Consider the following 19,215-nt stretch of genomic DNA (forward strand, 5'->3'; position numbering starts at 1 on the left):
GGCCCCAACCCATCTAGAGAAATTTTCCCAAATGCCATAAGCCAAACATCGTATCTAGTCTTCTCTCTCTGCCCATGGAAGGACCAGCGGCCAGTGAAATGTAAGACTGAGCCAATGGCTGCAGAAGAACTTGGAAAATTCTACAAGTGAACAACTGCTTTTTCACAGCCCGGCTGCTCTTCTCCACGAGTTCCCTCTCAAGTTATTGAGTGCTTTTCCAGAAGCAGCATGCAAGGCTGACTGGGAAAAGGCCTAGAGCAGCACACGAGGCCTACGCTTTGTGAATGCACTCGATGCACACCATCCACACGAAGCATCTCCTTCCCACAGCCCCAGCTCCACATCCACCCTCCAAAACAGTCAGCAGCTTCAGGACCGATGTGGTTTCCTCAGTGACACCGCATCTGGAGGTCACTGAGGGGCCCATTTGGTTGATAACTGGACTCAGTTCTATAAGGAACAAAACCAGTCACCTAAGAGCACGCTTACCTTCAACCATCCTCCTGGTAGCACTCAGGACTTTTCAGTTTATTTTTTAAAGCAAACATATTATCCCAGGGAAGTATTTTAACTCATAAGAACAGTGTCTGATTTCAGGGCAAGTGATCCCAGATGCAAAAACAACTTAATACCCAAATTATCTTCTTTGCTGTACAATGCCTCAGGGCAACAGCCTAATGCATAAAGGAAGTTTTATGTATGCCTGCACTTGCTTTCAAACTGACATTAAGGAAATATATTATCTCTGATAAGCAGCTACCAATGTGGCCATGGGAAAATTGTTGGAAGGTTAATAAAGACCTACCCCCTATATCTGTAGCATTTTACAATTTATAAAGCACATTCAGGTATATTATTTCAAAAACAAAGTGTCGTTCCCCCTCTTTGCAGAGGAACAACACAGGACCCTGCCTAGGCTTCATATCCGAGTCACGGCACCATTATGTCGCTCCCCCTCTTCGTGGAGGAACGACACTAAACCCTGCCTAGGCTTCCTATCCGAGTCACGGCACCATTATGTCGCTCCCCCTCTTCGTGGAGGAGCGACACTGAACCCTGCCTAGGCTTCCTATACGAGTCACGGCACCATTATGTCGCTCCCCCTCTTCGTGGAGGAACGACACTAAACCCTGCCTAGGCTTCATATCCGAGTCACGGCACCATTATGTCACTCCCCGTCTTCGTGGAGGAACGACACAGGACCCTGCGCTGTTCTTTTGTCTGCTCGGCCCTCCCCGGGTTTGCTGCTGGTTCTTCCCGGGTTGGCTACCGTCCCTTCCACCTCCGTGGAAGGGCAGTTCCCCCTGCCACTTTCCCCACTTCCGCGGGGGAGTGGCACACCGCCGGCCGGCTCTCTCGGGGGCTGCTCAGGTGTTCCTTCAGATAGATGTTCCTGGTGCATGTTGTCTCTCTCCTCCTTTATAGTCCTCTTCCACCAATCCCAACTCTGCTACCCACACGCCGAGTACGCTGCTCTCCTCCAATCAGGAGCAGGTCCTGCTGTTTATTCGTTGAACTGGAGGCAGCTGTGTAGAAGCTGTTTCCTCCTCTCCCAGCGCCATATTGTGGGAGAGCAGATGCATAGAATAAGTCTTAATTCCAGTAACTTAGTCTAGTCCCAGTTGCTCCCAGTTGCTCCCCACACAAAGGGCAACTGTGAAAGTACTACATGCCATTGAATTCTCAACTTTAAACTGGGAAATTTTATTATAATAAAAAAGGAAGGGACAGGGGCCAGTGCTGTGGCGCAGTGAGCTAAGCCTCTGCCTGCAGTGCCGGCATCCCATATGGGCGCTAGTTCGAGTCCTGGCTGCCCCTCTCCCAATCCAGCTCTCTGCTAATGTGCCTTGGAGAGCACAGTGCTTGGGCCCCTGTATCTGCATGGGAGACCGGAAGACGCTCCTGGCTACTGGCTTTGGGTCAGCACAACTCTGGCTGTTGCAGCCATTTGGAGAGTGAATCAGTGGATGGAAGACCTTTCTCTCTGTCTCTCCCTCGCTCTGTCTATAACTGTATCTCTCAAATAAACAAATAATTTTTTTTTTAAATGGAAGGCACAGTAATTCTTAGTCATAATCTACAGAGGAGGAATTTTCTGCTCAAAATCAATTGTGTACTGTCCAAAGCCAGACAAATATGAGCATTAAATGGTAGAGCTGGGTTCTACCATGCAGGTCTTCTGCATCTAAAGCCAGAATTCTTCCACCACAATTCACTGACCGCAGCCCTCAGCCCTCTCCCCTAGCATCCCCTGCCGGCCTGCTCTTGGTGCACTTCTTTGCACTGCCAGGCTTCTCAGTGAGCTTTAGTGAGGCTCTTAATGCAGATTCCTGCCCAACATTCCAACGATAGATTTTTAAGCAGTTAACAGCATTAATGCCATCGTTACCACATTTGCCTCACTCCAAACCTATGACAGAAAGAGAAAACTACTACACTTAGCAAATAAGAGAAAATGTCCCCTGGCCCCTGCATGCTCCATAAGAACGCAGAGACAAGTTTCCTGGCCAGAGGGCAGCTGCCTCACTCACCGTGTATCTGGCCTTCCAGACAGGCACCTGGCAAGGGAGAATATTGAGGTATTTCCGAGGCTGGCGGTAATCCCAGAACTAGAGGGGAAGAAGCAAGATAATTTGTGAAACAAATGCCATTAAAAAAATTTAACTACTGAAATAAGCATAGGCTTTGAATTCAATGCTTTTTGTCCTGTAAAGATTCATTTCAATAGTGTATTTTTAGTTGGGTCCCTGCAACAATGAGACTGCGACAGACATACAAAGAATCCTCCCTTTTGCATTTATAAAAATTACAGGAGAACTTCGGGACTTCACGAGGACCCTCAATCAGGGCAAGTCACTGTTAACAGGCCTATCTATTAAATGACCTTGGTGGCCGAAAGGTCAAAAAGTAACATGTTTTGATCCTGTGTCACTTTTACACTTTGTGGGTAATTAAGTAACAACAGCTGAAATAGCCTGTTTCACCCACAACCACATTTCAGACGTGTATTCAGAGCTTTACGTGCTTTACATTGTTGTTGTTGTTTTTTTTTTTTATCCCACATAATCTTTCAAACAACCACATAATAAATGTTACTAATTTCTTTTTCCAATGTCGAATCCGATGGTTTCTGGTTCTTGCACTTGGGACACAAAGCAGATTGGATGTAGGGACAAAAACCCAATGCAACATGAACAAACAGGAAAACCACTTCTCGCACATAAAAGTAAATTACAACCCCAAGAGATTTACAAACCTCAAGCCAGAGTTAACTTTTAAGCTTTGGTGTATGATTATAGTTTTGCTAATCATACTAAAAAGATTTTGTAAATGCCTATGTAAATACAACAAAGCATTAAATTAATGACACTGACTCACAAAATTGCTGAACCAACTTCTGTGGTCAAATTTAAGTATTTAAGGACAGACTCAACCAGAAGAAGGAACTACAGTACAAAGATAATTGCCCTGCCATCATTCTAACCAAGAGTCCACATCACATGCCTCAGCTGGAAAGGAAAAACAAACAACTCTGTGATAAGCTAAGACCAGAGGGTCACTGAAACACACATGCCTCGAGCATTTCCTGTAAGGTAGAGGGCCCTGATGAAGCAATGCTGCTCCTGACTTCAGCAACGCTGATGTCCGAGTTCTCAGACTTTTGCAGATATGATAATAATTCCAGAGAACCTGTTTTTCCTCCCACTAACTAACTAACTGTAGGACTAACTGTAATCTTCGTAACAATTTTGTGTGCACCCTTCTCCTTTACTTACATCTCTGTGTGTATCTCTGACTTCCTTGCAATTTCTTTTTCTTTCTAAATGCTTTTGTCTCTGACTTCCTTATACAAATTTTAAGAGGCAGATCAGAAAGATGCTATGTCATCACTCCTGCTGGTCAACATAACCAGGTTTACTTGCTCAGCTCTCCAAGAAGCACATGTACCCTGGAAACAGACAGTCCGTGGTAACAAAACACAATTTTCCTTCCAGAGAGCCAGCACACATCGCTGATGCCTCCCAAATACCTTCTCCAGCGGCCCCAGTGGCGCCACTCACCTTGACAGAGTTGTCTTGACTGGAGGTAGCAAGAACGTGCTCACTGTCTGGGTGCCAGTCGAGGCCGTGGATTTTGGAGAGGTGGGCCGCTAGGTATTCCACTGCTGTGCTGGGCTTCTGCAACACATCAGTCAGTTTGTCCATCCAGAAAGAACTGGAGTGTCTGCTAGGTGCTCAGTGGGGATGCAAAAATACTGCCAGAAACTCTTCTTTTGTTTTCATTAAGCCAAAACTAACAGCAATAAAAGACATATCCAGCTCTCTTTCACATGTAAATGGCCTGCGAGCCTCATCTCAGGTCTCCCCAGCAGAGGCATGACTGCACTGGCAGACACAGAGCAGCAGGTGCTCTCCCCCTTCTTTAAAGTGCCATCTGATGTGTCCTGCTCTCCCTTCCTCACATTCATCCAGAGACCCAACCTCAACCCTAAGGGTAAAACCATCGATCTCCAAGTGACAGAGCACGAAGAGTCCGAAAGAAAATTACACATATCACTAGAAAAAACAACGTCATGAACAGCATATATAAAACAAACTCAGTGGAAACCTTGGAAACACACAGTAAAATAGAAGATATCTGTCAGGAGCACTCAGTGCTACTGAGGCTCTATCTGCTACTGCTGGTGTATATATAGAATAGTGTAATCTTGAGGACGGCACTGGGGCGTAGCAGGTTAAGCCGCTGCCTGCAGTGCCTGCATCCCATATGGGTGCCGGATTGAGACCCGGCTGCTCCACTTCTGATCCAGCTCTCTGCTACGGCCTGGGAAAGCAGTAAAAGATGGCCCAAGTCCTTGGGTCCCTGCACCTGCATGGGAGACCTGGAAGAATCTCCTGGCTCCTGGCTTCAGATAGGTGCAACTCCGGCTGTTGCAGCCAACTGGGGAGTGAACCAGTGGATGGAAGACCTCTCCTCTCTGCCTCTCCTTCTCTCTGTGTGTAACTCTTTCAACTAAAATAAATAAATCTTAAAAAAAAAAATAGTGAGGCCGGCGCCGCGGCTCACTAGGCTAATCCTCCGCCTAGCGGCGCCGGCACACCGGGTTCTAGTCCCGGTCGGGGCGCCGGATTCTGTCCCGGTTGCCCCTCTTCCAGGCCAGCTCTCTGCTGTGGCCAGGGAGTGCAGTGGAGGATGGCCCAGGTGCTTGGGCCCTGCACCCCATGGGAGACCAGGAAAAGCACCTGGCTCCTGGCTCCTGCCATCGGCTCAGCGCGGTGCGCCGGCCGCAGCGCGCCGGCCGCGGCGGCCATTGGAGGGTGAACCAACGGCAAAGGAAGACCTTTCTCTCTGTCTCTCTCTCTCTCACTGTCCACTCTGCCTGTCAAAAAAACAAAAAAAAAAAAACAAAACAAACAAAAAAAAATAGTGCAATCTTTTTGAGAGAAAATTTGGCAGGATTTATCAAAAGACTTTACCTTTCCCAAGAGAATAATTCAAATTCACAAAAAAAAACATTAGATACAAAAGATCATCATTTTGGGGCCGGCGCCGCGGCTCACTAGGCTAATCCTCCGCCTAGCGGCGCCGGCACACGGGGTTCTAGTCCCGGTCAGGGCACCGGATTCTGTCCTGGTTGCCCCTCTTCCAGGCCAGCTCTCTGCTGTGGCCAGGGAGTGCAGTGGAGGATGGCCCAGGTGCTTGGGCCCTGCACCCCATGGGAGACCAGGAAAAGCACCTGGCTCCTGGCTCCTGCCATCGGATCAGCGTGGTGCGCCGGCCGCAGCGCGCCGGCCGCGGCGGCCATTGGAGGGTGAACCAACGGCAAAGGAAGACCTTTCTCTCTGTCTCTCTCTCTTACTGTCCACTCTGCCTGTCAAAAAAAAAAAAAAATCATCATTTTGGTGTTATTTTGTACACTAGAAAATCAGAAATAACCCAAATAAGCAGTAAGTGGGGGACAGTTAAAATGAGTCAATTATACTACAGCCATGTGATACTGTGTGATATAGTCAGTAAAAAATCTTTCTTAAAATTTATGACATGGGGGAAATGCACCTGTTGTCCAACGTTAAGTATACAGAATTTGTATACGATATGATAAATTATGCGTTCTTAGAAAAAAAGGTAAAGAAAACATCAAAATGTAAATACATGTCTCTGAGTTTTATTTTTTCTTTTATATATTTCTGTGTCCTGTGTCTTGCTGTCAGACGACTGGGTAGTAACACACAGATCAGTCCATGGGATGTAACACTAATGCTTCCCTGAGGCTGGAGACCCTCTACCTTCGAGGGAAGGGTTTGTTCAGGGATGTCCTGGCCTGTGTTTTATATATACAAAGAGCACTAATACTTTTCTAATGAGCATTAGTCTACGAGGATCAAAGTGCAGTCTCCAGAAGCAGCTTCCCTCAGTTCAAACCCTGCAGCCAACAGCACTGCAGTTTACTCGTCTGTGTAACAGGGACAGTGACAGACCTGACTTCCAAGACTAGCTATGAAGAGAAATTAACCAACCAATGCGAAGCTTTTAAAACAATGCCTGTACGTAGCAAACACTTACTACATGTCAGTCATATGGGTCATACATGAATTTGCATGGAAATCCAGCGTCACCGCTGACACTGCCTTTCTGTGAGCCTGTGGTGCCTGCTGCTCTCAGTGTGCTCTGACACTACGGAGCCCCTGAGAAGTGAAAATACCACCAAGTTCTCAACCCAACTGACCACAAGGCCCAAGTGTCAATATCTGATACAGACCACTTAAACTCTTTCAACAAAACAGACAGAAAGGTAGAAAGAAGTTGGCGTTATTAGTGGACTAATCAGGAGACTTCAAATTATATTTCACAGCTAAATACTAAATTGTTTGCAGTGCCTATGGTTTTTTTAGAGTCTAACCCAAATTAACACTAAACTAACCAAACTTATTTTACTTAAGCTACTTACTGTATGTAAGTACTAGTGTAATGACAAAATGAAAATTAATCAACTTAAGTACAGAGAAGAGGGAAGTGGCTCTTAGCAGATCAGACTAAGGGAAGAAGACAGAAACTCTACAAAATCACCTTCCCACCCCGGAGAGCCCCCAGGCAGAGGGCTTCCCCAGCAGGGCCTGGAACCCGCTCCACGATAGGATCCGCCACATTCAATCTCTGCCTCACTTCCCGCTTTGCTTTCAAAAGCGAGACAAGGTTCCCTGCTAGGAGGGGAGGGAGCAGTGGGGCCAGAAACAATGTCGAGACTTTACGGTCAGCACTGGGTCAGGACATCCCTGAACAAACCCTCCCCTCAAAGGTAGAGGGTCTCCAGCCTCAGCTGTCACAAAGCAGGAAGTATTAGTGTCACAGTCCATGGACTGCTCTGAGTGTTACTACCCAACCGTCTGGCAGCGAGACACAGGGAAGGCCCTCTCCCTGCCTCATCTCTCATCAATGCCAACAAGCCAGACTCCAGCAGACTTCCATTACGGTCACAGCCTAGGGCCCTGCACCCTTTCCATGCTTTCAGCCCACAGGCTGCTGCCCGGGGATGTACGATCCACCTGAGGCCACTGAGGCTGACGGGATGTCGAGATGTCTAAAGGGGGAGTTGTGCATGATGAGTCCCCACCTCCGTGAGCTATATCAGGAGGATGCAGGATGCTAAATGACCTCAAGCAACTAATTTTCACTTGTAATCGGGATAAGACGCCAGGCTGATGATTCCAGAACAGTATCTGGCTCCCAGGACTTGACCCTTACTGCTTTGTGTTTTTAGTTTGAAGATAAGGAAACTGAGGCTTTGAGAAGTTACAGTTACCTTTTCTGATGTCATCATGAGGAGACACCAAAATGGGGCTCCAAGTTTGTGGTTTAAAAAATATAAACTGCATTATGAATCTACATGCCATTCTTGCACAGGACCCATGCTAATCTTAGACTGTTCCAACTTTAGTGTAGGTGCTGCCAAAGTGAGCAACCAAGTCCACTTTCTTTCTTTTTCTTTTTTTTAAGATTTACTTTATTTATTTGAAAGACAGAGTTAGAGAGAGGGAGACATACAGAGAGAGAGAGAGAGAGATCTTCCATTCACTACTTCCCTCTCTGAATGGCCACACCAGGGTTGGGCCAAGCCGAAGTCAGGATCCAGGAGTTTCTTCTAGGTCTCTCACATGGGTGAAGGGACCCAAGGACTTGGGTCATCCTCTGCTGCTTCTCCAGGCTCATTAGCAGGGAGTTGGACTGGAAGTGGAGCAGCCGGGACTTGAACTGGTGTCCATATGGAATGCCAGTATTGGAGGCGGCAGCTTAACCCATTATGCCACAATGTCAGCCCCCCAAGTTCACTTTCTTAACCACCGAACATAACGCTTCACTCCCCTACCTTCTGTTAACTTCAGGTGGACTGAGAAACAAATGTTATTTGGTACAATAATTTTAAAACAGCAATTTACCACACTGCACAGGTTTCCCCGGGCTCTCAGGGCAAGTCCTGGGATTCATAACGTCTTCTTCACATGCTCTGAGAGGAACCAAAGGCTAACTGGGGGGGAAGGGATCACTCACCCGCTTATCCCATATCCGCACATCACCATCATGGCTGGTGGCAAGGCAGTTAGCATTTTTTTTATTCCATTTGACCTGAGAGGCACCAGCTTTAAAAAAAAAAAAAAAAAGGAAGAAAGCTGCTGTGGCTGCTGCCCTCCACCCTCCACCCTCCGCGCTTCTGGACACAGAATGAAGCACATCCAGGGGAACGCACGGTGAGTTCTGGTTCGATGAGCAGAGAAGCTTTCTAGTTTCTGTGACTGCACCAGCACTCCCATTACAGATTAAAATGAAGCCAAAAAATAAATGAATTAACATACGGGAACAGAACTGCAGTCACCTAATTAAGAAAATAATCTCAGGGGAAAACCCTAAGGTTACTCTGAACAGGATGACAGGAGCCGCAGCTGAACACAGGCCTGCTGCTGGTAACTGTCCACGACCTGGCCCTTCCTTCCCAGCAACGACACCAGGAGAACTGCACATCTCACGCTGGCTCCTGCCCCCCTTTTCTTTCTTGAGGGACAGTCAGGGAAAAGCACCACCTCAAGCAGAAATACAGCTGAAGAATAAGCCCCAGTGCAGACCAGTTCCACCCCCAGGGGCTCTGTGCCCTGCTCCTGACTTCTCTGCCAATCTGGAGAGGCTAACAATAGTGACAAAAGAGGTACATAAAACGGGAGGCGTAATGTGAGATGTCAGGAAGGACTGATGCGCAAAATGGACAAAACAGCACTTCTGACTGACCGTTACAGAGCAGTCAGCCTAAACAGCATTTAAGGTACCCACATCCCACATCAGAGCATCTGGGCTGGATTCCTGTCTGTGGCTCCGGACTCCAATTTTCTACCAACACGGACCCTGAGAGACCGCAGTGATAGCTCAAGTAATGGGGGTCCTGCCATTCAAGTGAAAGACTGGATTGCTTCCTCAGCCTTCAGCTTCAGCCCTGGCCAATACAGACATTTATGGAAAGAGCCAGTGGAATGGGGAGCAAGAAAGCAAGCAAGAGAAAGACAGATGGGTGAAAAAAGAAAATTCAGATTTCCGGCAAGATGGCAGAATAGGAAGGGAGCACACTGATAGTCCGGGAAGAGACAGTTTAATAAAAGTGGAGATACTGTAGGTTCAAGGAAGAGTTGGGGAAGAAACAGCAGAGGAAACTCTTCTGGAACTAGTGATTCATGGTGGACCTGCGTGGAAAGCATGGGAGCCCACGGCTCGGGACACCAGCGGCGGAATCTACACACCAGCGCTGGAACTCGAGGTGAGCCGAACCTCAATAGCCCAAGACACCGGCAGGAAAACAGGAGGAGGAGCCTAGAGGGAACGAGGCTTGAAGCCCCATCGGGGAAAGTTCACCAGGCTAACTAGAGGAGAGAGGAAAAAAAAAAAAAAAGGGACCAGTATGAACATGAGTTTCTTTCTCTCCGCTCACCTCTCAAAGGTGAGCAAGGCAAAGAGCAGGCGCCATTTTAGTCATACGCAAAAGCTGTGCGACCTCAGGGCTGCGCCTACCCACAGCCAAGCAGAAAAACCTGACTCTTGGGGGGTGAAATAACAGGAGATTAGGACCTAGTGAATGTGTGGAGCTAATGAACTGAGGCTGTGAAAAAAGAGATGGTGGGTGAGAGAACTCATGGGGTTCACCTGAGTACTCTTCAGAGACGCTACAATTTGGTAACCTTGGCAACCCAGTGAGAGACTGCAGGAGAATTTGAGCCCACAATGAGGGCAGTACAGATTCCCTGTGTGGTCCTTGGAAAAGAGCAGGGGAATGTTATACACACAGGAGCCAGAGATCAGAAGCTGACTGCCTTCAATTGTACTCAGCTGTGTGGAATTACTTCCCTTCTGAATCAAAAAAAAAAAAAAAAAAGAAAAAAAGAAAAAAGAAAGAGAGATTTACCATGCCTAACCTGGGAGTGTCATCTTTGGCACACCCTTAATCCTGAGGAACCAAACAGAGCTCTCTGGCCACACCCATCTCGAGCCTCTAAGGCTCCATCAAAAGCAGACAGAGAGATTATGTAGTAAACTTCTGGTTCTGCAGTAGGATGATCAGAACCCCTTGGTAACCCTTCCTGCCACAGTCGCCTTCCCGTCTTGGATACGGTATCCTTAGCGGAGCCAAGAAGGAATAGCTGAGGTAACAAGAGAGAAAAAGAACTGAGTGTGGGCCAGCGCCATGGCTCAATAGGCTAATACTCTGCCTTGCGGTGCCGGCACACCGGGTTCTAGTCCCAGTCGGGGCGCCAGATTCTGTCCTGGTTGCCCCTCTTCCAGGCCAGCTCTCTGCTGTGGCCAGGGAGTGCAGTGGAGGATGGCCCAAGTGCTTGGGCCCTGCACCCCATGGGAGACCAGGAGAAGCACCTGGCTCCTGCCATCGGATCAGCGCGGTGCGCCGGCCGCAGCAGCCATTGGAGGGTGAACCAACGGCAAAGGAAGACCTTTCTCCCTGTCTCTCTCACTGTCCACTCTGCCTGTCAAAAATAAAAAAAATAATAAAAAAAAAGACACAGATTGGCTGATTGGGTTAAGGAACAAACATCTACAGCCAACTTATATTTGATCAAGGATGCAAAACCAATCCCTGGAGTAAGGACAGTCTATTCAATAAATGGTGCTGGGAAAATTGGATTTCCACATGCAGAAGCATGAAGCAAGACCCCTACCTTTCACCTTACACAAAAATCCACTCAACATGGATTAAAGACTTAAATCTACGACCCAACACCATCAAATTATTAGAGAACATTGGAGAAACCCTGCAAGATATAGGCACCAGCAAAGACTTCTTGAAAAAGACCCCAGAAGCACAGGCAGTCAAAGCCAAAATTAACATTTGGGATTGCATCAAATTGAGAAGTTTCTGTACTACAAAAGAAACAGTCAGGAAAGTGAAGAGGCAACCGACAGAATGGGAAAAAATATTTGCAAACTATGCAACAGATAAAGGGTTAATAACCAGAATCTACAAAGAGAGAAAGAAACTCCACATCAAAAAAAAAACAATCCACTTAAGAGATGGGCCAGGACCTCAATAGACATTTTTCAAAAGAAGAAATCCAGCCAGCACCGTGGCTAAATAGGCTAATCCTTCTCCTTGCGGTGCCAGCACACCAGGTTGTAGTCCTGGTCGGGGCACCGGATTCTGTCCTGGTTGCCCCTCTTCCAGGCCAGCTCTCTGCTATGGCCTGGGAGTTCAGTGGAGGATGGCCCAAGTCTTTGGGCCCTGCACCCTCATGGGAGACCAGGAGAAGCACCTGGCACCTGGCTTTGTGTCAGTGCGATGCACCGGCCGTGGTGGCCATTGGAGGGTGAACCAACGACAAAAAAAAAAAAAAAAAAAGGAAGACCTTTCTCTCTGTCTCTCTCTCTCACTGTCCACTCTGCCTGTCAAAAATAAAAAAATAAAAAATTAAAAAAAAAAGAAGAAATCCAAATGGCCAACAGGCACATGAAAAAATGTTCAAGATCACTAGCAATCAGGGAAATGCAAATCAAAACCACAATGAGGTTTCACCTCACCCCGGTTAGAATGGCTCACATGCAGAAATCTACGAACGACAGATGCTGGTGAGGATGTGGGGAAAAAGGGACACTAACCCACTGTTGGTAGGAATGCAAACTAGTAAAGCCACTATGGAAGTCAGTCTGGAGATTCCTCAGAAACCTCAATATAACCCTACCATACAACTCAGCCATCCCACTCTTTGGAATTTACCCAAAGGAAATGAAATTGGCAAACAAAAAAGTTGTCTGCACCTTAATGTTTATTGCAGCTCAATTCACAATAGCTAAGACCTGGAATCAACCCAAATGCCCATCAACAGTAGACTGGATAAAGAAATTATGGGACATGTACTCTATAGAATACTAAACAGCAGTCAAAAAACAATGAAATCTGGTCATTTGCAACAAAATGGTGGAATCTGGAAAACATCATGCTGAGTGAATTAAGCCAGTCCCAAAGGGACAAATATCATATGTTCTCCCTGATCGGTGACAACTAACCAACCACAAAAAAGGAAACCTGTTGAAGTGAAAGGGACACTATGAGAAACAGTGACTTGATCAGCCCTTGTCCTGACTGTTGATGTACAATTTAATACTTTATCCCTTTTAGTATTTTTTTTGTTCTAGTTAATACTATTGGTTGAACTCTGTAATTAACATACATTTATTCTTAGGTGTTGAAATTTAACTGAAAAGTGATCCCTGTTAAATATAAGAGTGGGAATAAGAGAGGGAGGAGATGTACAATTTGGGACATGCTCAATCGGACTTGCCCCAAATGGTGGAGTTAGAAATGTGCCAGGGGATTCCAATACAATCCCATCAAGACTGCATGTACCAATGCCATCTTACTAGTCCAAGTGATAAATTTCAGTTCACAATTGATCACACTGATAGGTCTAAGAGTCAAAGGGATCACACAAACAAGACTAGTGTCTGCGAATACTAACTGACAGAATAAAAAAGCGAGAGAACGATCCAACATGGTAAGTGGAATACACAGCAGACTCAGAGAATGGCAGATGTCCTAAATAGCACTCTGGCCTCAGAATCAGCCCTTAAGGCATTCATATCTGGCTGAAGAGCCCATGAGAGTATTTTAGACATGGAAAGCCAAGACACTCTGGGGGGAGGGGGGGGAAGGACCTAAATGAAAGTTCTCTGCGAGTGAGATCCCAGTAGAAAGAACAGGCCATCAAAGAAGGAGGTACCAGGCCGGCGCCGCAGCTCACTAGGCTAATCCTCCGCCTAGCGGCGCCGGCACACCGGGTTCTAGTCCCGGTCGGGGCGCCGGATTCTGTCCCGGTTGCCCCTCTTCCAGGCCAGCTCTCTGCTGTGGCCAGGGAGTGCAGTGGAGGATGGCCCAGGTGCTTGGGCCCTGCACCCCATGGGAGACCAGGAGAAGCACCTGGCTCCTGGCTCCTGGCTCCTGCCATCGGATCAGCGCAGTGCGCCGGCCGCAGCGCGCCGGCCGCGGCGGCCGTTGGAGGGTGAACCAACGGCAAAGGAAGACCTTTCTCTCTGTCTCTCTCTCTCACTGTCCACTCTGCCTGTCAAAAAAAAAAAAAAAAAAAAAAAAAAAAAAGAAGGAGGTACCTTTCTTTGAAGGGAGGAGAGAACTTCCACTTTGACTATGACCTTGTCTAAATAAGATCAAAGTCAGCGAACTCAAGAGACTTCCATAGCCTTGGAAACTCATGACTAGAGCCTAGGGAGATTTCTGACACCATAAACAAGAGTGTCAAATTGTTAAGTCAACAACAGGAGTCACTGTGTACTTACTCCTCATGTGGGATCTCTGTCCTTAATGTGTTGTCCAATGTGAATTAATGCTATAACTAGTACTCAAACAGTATTTTACACTTCATGTTCTGTGTGGGTGCAAACTGATGAAATCTTTACTTAATATATACTGAATTGATCTTCTGTATATAAAGATAATTGAAAATGAATCTTGATGTGAATGGAATGGGAGAGGGAGCGGGATATGGGAGGGGTGTGGGTGGGAGGGAAGTTATGGGGGAGAAAAAGCCATTGTAATCCATAAACTGTACTTTGGAAATTTTACTTACTAAATAAAAGTTTAAAAAAAAAAGAAAGAAAGAAAATTCAGCTAATTAAATTAAACTAGTACCACAGTGCTGGCTCTGCCTCCGGCCTCTTCATGTCCTTACTCATACAACACATGCTACTACTTCTGTGCCACCTTTCCCTCTGGCTGGTGTTCCTAACTGAGGAAATTCATAGTAGATCCAGGGCTCTAGATCCTATAATCCAGCTGCTCGATACAATTATGATGCCAAATGTCTTTAAATAATGAAGCAGGGGAGGAGATATAAAGGAAAAAAAAGCCATATAACTGTTTTGGAGCAAACACTAAGGAACAGGATTCAACAGACATAAAACACATGTTTTCATCAAAGATGCCAAAAGGCTGATGATTAAACTACATCATTGTAAGTTATAGCAGTTCTGTACCCACGTTCTCTCAGGAAGTGGTAAGAATATTCCCTAACAACCCCAACTGAGAATTCCAAAAAAGGCCAATTCTAATTAAGCAATGAGAACAGGTAGATCAGAAAGCACTTCTAAGACTCAGTACATCCATATTAAATGACCACAGGGACACAATCAGCCAATCTAGATTACGGAGAAATCACAGCATAAACAACCTGGCTTCTTCAACAAATAAAATGCAGGGAAAGCAAAGCCAAAACCAAAGGGAGAAGACACATGCCACCCAGAAGGATGAGAAACCTATCAACCCCTCCCAGCTGTGGACCTGCAATAGATTCAGATTCAAACAACTGGCGAAAAAGAGGGGGGATGGGACTATTGGGGAAATGCGAATACTGCTTAGATATTTGATGACTGTTAAGATTTTATTTTGCTAATGGAACTGGATTACTTTTTTTAGGGAGTTTTGTAAAAACATATACTGAAAAAGTTGTTGAAGAAATGACACCAGGTTTTGCTTCAAAATAATCACCAGGGGGGTAAGGCAGGGCGTGCAATGGTGGGGGGCAGTACAGATGCAGCAACATTAAAAAAAAAATTATATATATTTATCTGACAGGCAAAGAGACAGAGACAGAGAGAGCTTCCATCTATTAGTTCATTCTCCAAATGCCTATAAAACTGATAACTGGGTCAAAGCCAAAGCCAAAGCCAAAGCCAAAGCCAGCAACTGAGAACTCAGTTCACGTCTCCCACCTGGTGGCAGGAATCCAATTACTAGAGCCATCACTGCTGCCTTATGAGGACAGTCTGCATCAGCAGGAAGCTGGGGCAGGAGGTGCCCGTGGGTATCAAAGGGACACGGGTGTCTTAACCACTAGGCCACACCTGCCTTAGGAGTAAGATCTGATGTAAGATAACAATTGTTGAAGCTGACGATGAATACTAGGAAATTCATTTTCTGCTATTTTTATGTTTGAAATTTTCCATGATAAAAAGTTTATAAACAAGTCAACTTGGCTCCTGTCCTTGAATTCTAAAGTAAATTCCTGATCCACATTGAATAGCTCTGACTCTGCTTCTGAAAGCAGCTCAAGGAAAGCCCCCTGCAGTGTGAGACTTACCGTGGGGAAGCACAGGGGGAGAAGGAGAGAAACAGGAAGGGAAGGAATGAAGACCAGCTGGGGTGGGGAGAATGCTCACCTACAGCCGACAGTGCAACGGTAGGTTTCCTTGTGTCTCTGAAACATACAAATCAGAAGATAAATGGCCAATTCATACACCACCATCCACCTAGAACTTTTTACCCTTTCCACTCATCTCTCAGCTTTTCTTTCAGTGGGAACTTGCAATCAGATCTGCTGTGAGAGCCTTAAGAAGTAGTATAAAGATAGACCCATCTCGCCATCAAAGGAGGAGGTACCTTTCTCTGAAGGGAGGAGAGAACTTCCACTTTGATTATGACCTTGTCTAAATAATGTCAGAGTTTGTGGACTCAAGAGGCTTCCATAGCCTTGGCAGCTCATGACAAGAGCCTCGGTTGATCACTGACATGATAAATAAGAGTGCCAACTGTTAAATCAACAACAGGAGTCATTGTACACTTGTTCCCCATGTAGGACCTCCGTCCTTAATGTGTTGTGCTATGAGAATTACTGGTAAAACTAGTCTTTAAACAGTACTTTATACTTTGTGTGTCTGTGGGTGCAAACTGTTGAAATCTTTACTTAGCATAGTTGATCTTCTGTATATAAAGATAATTAAAAATGAACCTTAATGAAGAATGGAATGGGAGAGGGAGTAGGAGGTGGGACAGTTTGGGTGTGGAAGGGCGGGTATGGAGGTGGGGGGAACCGCCATAATCCAAAAGTTGTACTTATGGGGCCAGCGCTGTGGCACAGTGGGTTAATGCCCTGGCCTGAAGCACCAGCATCCCATATGGGCGCTGGTTTGAGACCCAGCTGCTCCACTTCCTACCCAACTCTCTGCTATGGCCTGGGAAAGCAGGGGAGGATGGTCCAAGTCCTTGGGCCCCTGCACCCACATGGGAGACCTGGAGGAGGCTCCTGGCTCCTGGCTTTGGATTGGCGCAACTCCAGCTGTTGAGGCCAATTGGGAAGTGAACCATCGGATGGAAGACCTCTCTTTCTCTGCCTCTCCTCTCTCTGTGTAACTCTTTCAAATAAATAAATAAATCTTTTTTTTTTTTTTTTTTTACAGGCAGAGTTAGACAGAGAGAAAGGTCTTCCTTCTGTTTGTTCACCCCCAAATGGCTGTTACAGCCGGTGCGCTGCGCCAATCCAAAGCCAGAAGCCAGGTGCCCTCTCCTGGTATCCCATGTGGGTGCAGGGCCCAAGCACTTGGGCCATCCTCCACTACCTTCCCGGGCCACAGCAGAGAGCTGGACTGGAAGAGGAGCAACCAGGACAAAACCGGCGCCCTGACTGGGACTAGAACCCGGGGTGCCAGTGCCGCAGGTGGAGGATTAGCCTAGTGAGCCACGGCACTGGCCAATAAAAAAAAAGTTGTACTTATGAAATTTATATATAGGTAGGTAGGTAGGTAGGTAGGTAGATAGATAGATAGATATTAAAAAAAGATAGACCCATCTCCTTCCAGGTAGATGAACTTTCTCAGACACTTCCACTGAAGCTGAGTCTGGATTTCAAATCACACAACTGTATCCAAAGGAGACATTATACTATTCAACAGGTCTGGGTAATCCCAATATAGAGGGAGAAGCAGCCAGAAGAATCCCTGCCTGGTGTAATTTCTCCAGTAACAACAGATGATAGTCATGGAAGTATAACTCTGCAAGAACCTTGCCAGCATCATCTCAAAGATGGATTAAAAAACCATTTTAAGGGACCAATGCTGTGGCATAGCAGGTAAAGCCACCACCTGCAGTGCTGGCATCACAAACGGGTACAAGCTCGAGTCCTGGCTGCTCCACTTTTGATACAGCTCCCTGCTTTAGCCTGGAAAAGCAGTGGAAAATGGCCCAAGTCCTTGGGCCCCTGCGCCTGCATGAGAGAACCAGAAGAAATTCCTGGCTCCTGGCTTTTGATCAACCCGGCTCTGGCTGTCGCGGCCATTCTGAAGTGAACCAGTGGATGGAACTTTCTCTCTCTCCCCCCCTACCCTGTAACTTGCCTTCAAATAAATAAATAAATCTTTTTTTTTTTAATTTTATATATTCACAAAAGCCAAGTGGCAGAAGCAATTTAAGAATGGATAAACAAAATATGGTATATCCATATGATGGAATAATGCCTTAAAAACAAAGGAAATGCTGATGTATACAAAATGGATGAAACTTTGGGGACACTAGGCTAAGTGAAATAAGGCCATCATAAAAAGATAAATACTGTATGATTCCACTTACATGAGGTAGTAAGAATGGTCAAATTCACAGAAACACAATGGAATGGTGGTTAGTACGGGCTGGAGCAACTGGGGAATGGCAAGAATACACTTAACACTACCAAACCATTCACTTACAAAGGGTTAAGAAGGAAAAGCTCACACTATACAAGGGAACTTCAAAAAGTCTGGGGGAAAATGAAATTAAATTTTTTTGGTGCAAAAAAGTTTCAAATCCATACATAGTTTTTTCATAATATGCATTTTCCAAGAACTTTCTTGAAGACCTTCTTGAATGTTTTTTCACTACAATTTGAAGGAAAAAAAAAAAAACTATTCTAGATATAGTGGGAGACTCTAGAAAACATCAGCTCCATGGTCCCTGCAAAGTCAGATGGGCAACTTCTCCACCAAATGGTTAGACGACAGCACTGGGCGGCACCCTAGGGCTGCAGGGGCCACGCGAGCAAATGTGCCATCCCGGCTTACTATTCAGAAGATTTTGGATGTAACTGTCAGTTCAGTGCCTTGAAATCAAGAAAACACTTCTTTTATGTAAATGAGGGGTACTCTAATCTTGTCCGGGCCCCCTGGGTATCTGTTTGTTTAGCGATGTCCCTCTTCCATTTCTGCTGGATTTTGTCCTTCTCCCTTGTGGTATCATCTGGCACGGTCATCTCTGAAACGCTAATCTGTCTGTAATGCCCAATCACATCACATGCCACAGCCCTCCTTCCCAGGAGCCCCTCTCCCCAGTCTGCTGTGTGCCACCTCAACACCTGGCCTGCCTTCTGCCTGCAGCCCACATAGCCACTGCCATGAGGAAAGCAGAGGAACCTGGTTAGGGGAGCGCTGACCAGGATGGGAGATTCTACAGACCACACCCTCAGAGTAGCCACCTCCAACCATCTGCCGTATGTTGTCCTTACAAGATGCCAGGCCCTGGGCAGGGCGCTCCTTTGCTCTTTATTCCATGACATGTAACCCTGTGAGGTAGCCCTTAGTCCCTTTATACAGATGGGGACTTGCAGCCTCACCCAGAGCAAGTAGAAAGCTGAAGAGACACATCTCAGTGCTGCCTGCCACAGCAGAATCCCCCCAGTGTCACTTGCCAGTTCAGTAAACTGCAGCTCAACCTCCAAATGCCAGCATTTGTTTTTCTTTGCCAAAGGGACTTGCCCTGGCTCCTGAGACCTGCTTTGCAAACCTGTGGCCCAAGCCTCAAGTGCCATGGAATTAAGATCCCCAGAGGCAGCCTTCATCAGAGTGGGACCCCTGGTTCCTCAGCCCTCGGGGAACACCTCTGAGGAAGGAGTTCTACACTGGCACGCGGTGGCCCCCAAGGAG

At 46.5% G+C, this 19,215-nt stretch overlaps 1 protein-coding gene and 1 non-coding gene across 12 annotated transcripts in view; both read right to left on the reverse strand.

Annotated features, from left to right (window-relative positions):
* The window catches only part of WDR59 (WD repeat domain 59), a 101,774-nt gene that overhangs the window by 52,242 nt on the left and 30,317 nt on the right, over positions 1-19,215 (reverse strand). For all 11 annotated transcript variants that reach the window (XR_011384093.2, XR_016225421.1, XR_016225422.1 and 8 more), the window contains 4 exons: positions 15,709-15,746; positions 8,548-8,636; positions 4,062-4,178; positions 2,532-2,609 (listed from right to left, as the gene is read on the reverse strand). Coding sequence is in view for 4 of the 11 variants with exons in the window: in XM_051847282.3 (XP_051703242.1) it covers positions 2,532-2,609; positions 4,062-4,178; positions 8,548-8,636; positions 15,709-15,746 (322 nt within the window). In the remaining 7 variants the exon portion in view is untranslated. The remainder of the gene's footprint in view (positions 1-2,531; positions 2,610-4,061; positions 4,179-8,547; positions 8,637-15,708; positions 15,747-19,215) is intronic.
* LOC127491419 (U6 spliceosomal RNA) lies at positions 7,858-7,960 on the reverse strand. The gene has a single exon (XR_007920079.2). It is a non-coding gene; the product is annotated as a U6 spliceosomal RNA (small nuclear RNA).

Source organism: Oryctolagus cuniculus, chromosome 18 (assembly GCF_051225735.1).
Source record: "Oryctolagus cuniculus isolate XC-2025 breed Fujian yellow rabbit chromosome 18, ASM5122573v1, whole genome shotgun sequence".
Lineage (NCBI taxonomy): Eukaryota > Metazoa > Chordata > Mammalia > Lagomorpha > Leporidae > Oryctolagus > Oryctolagus cuniculus.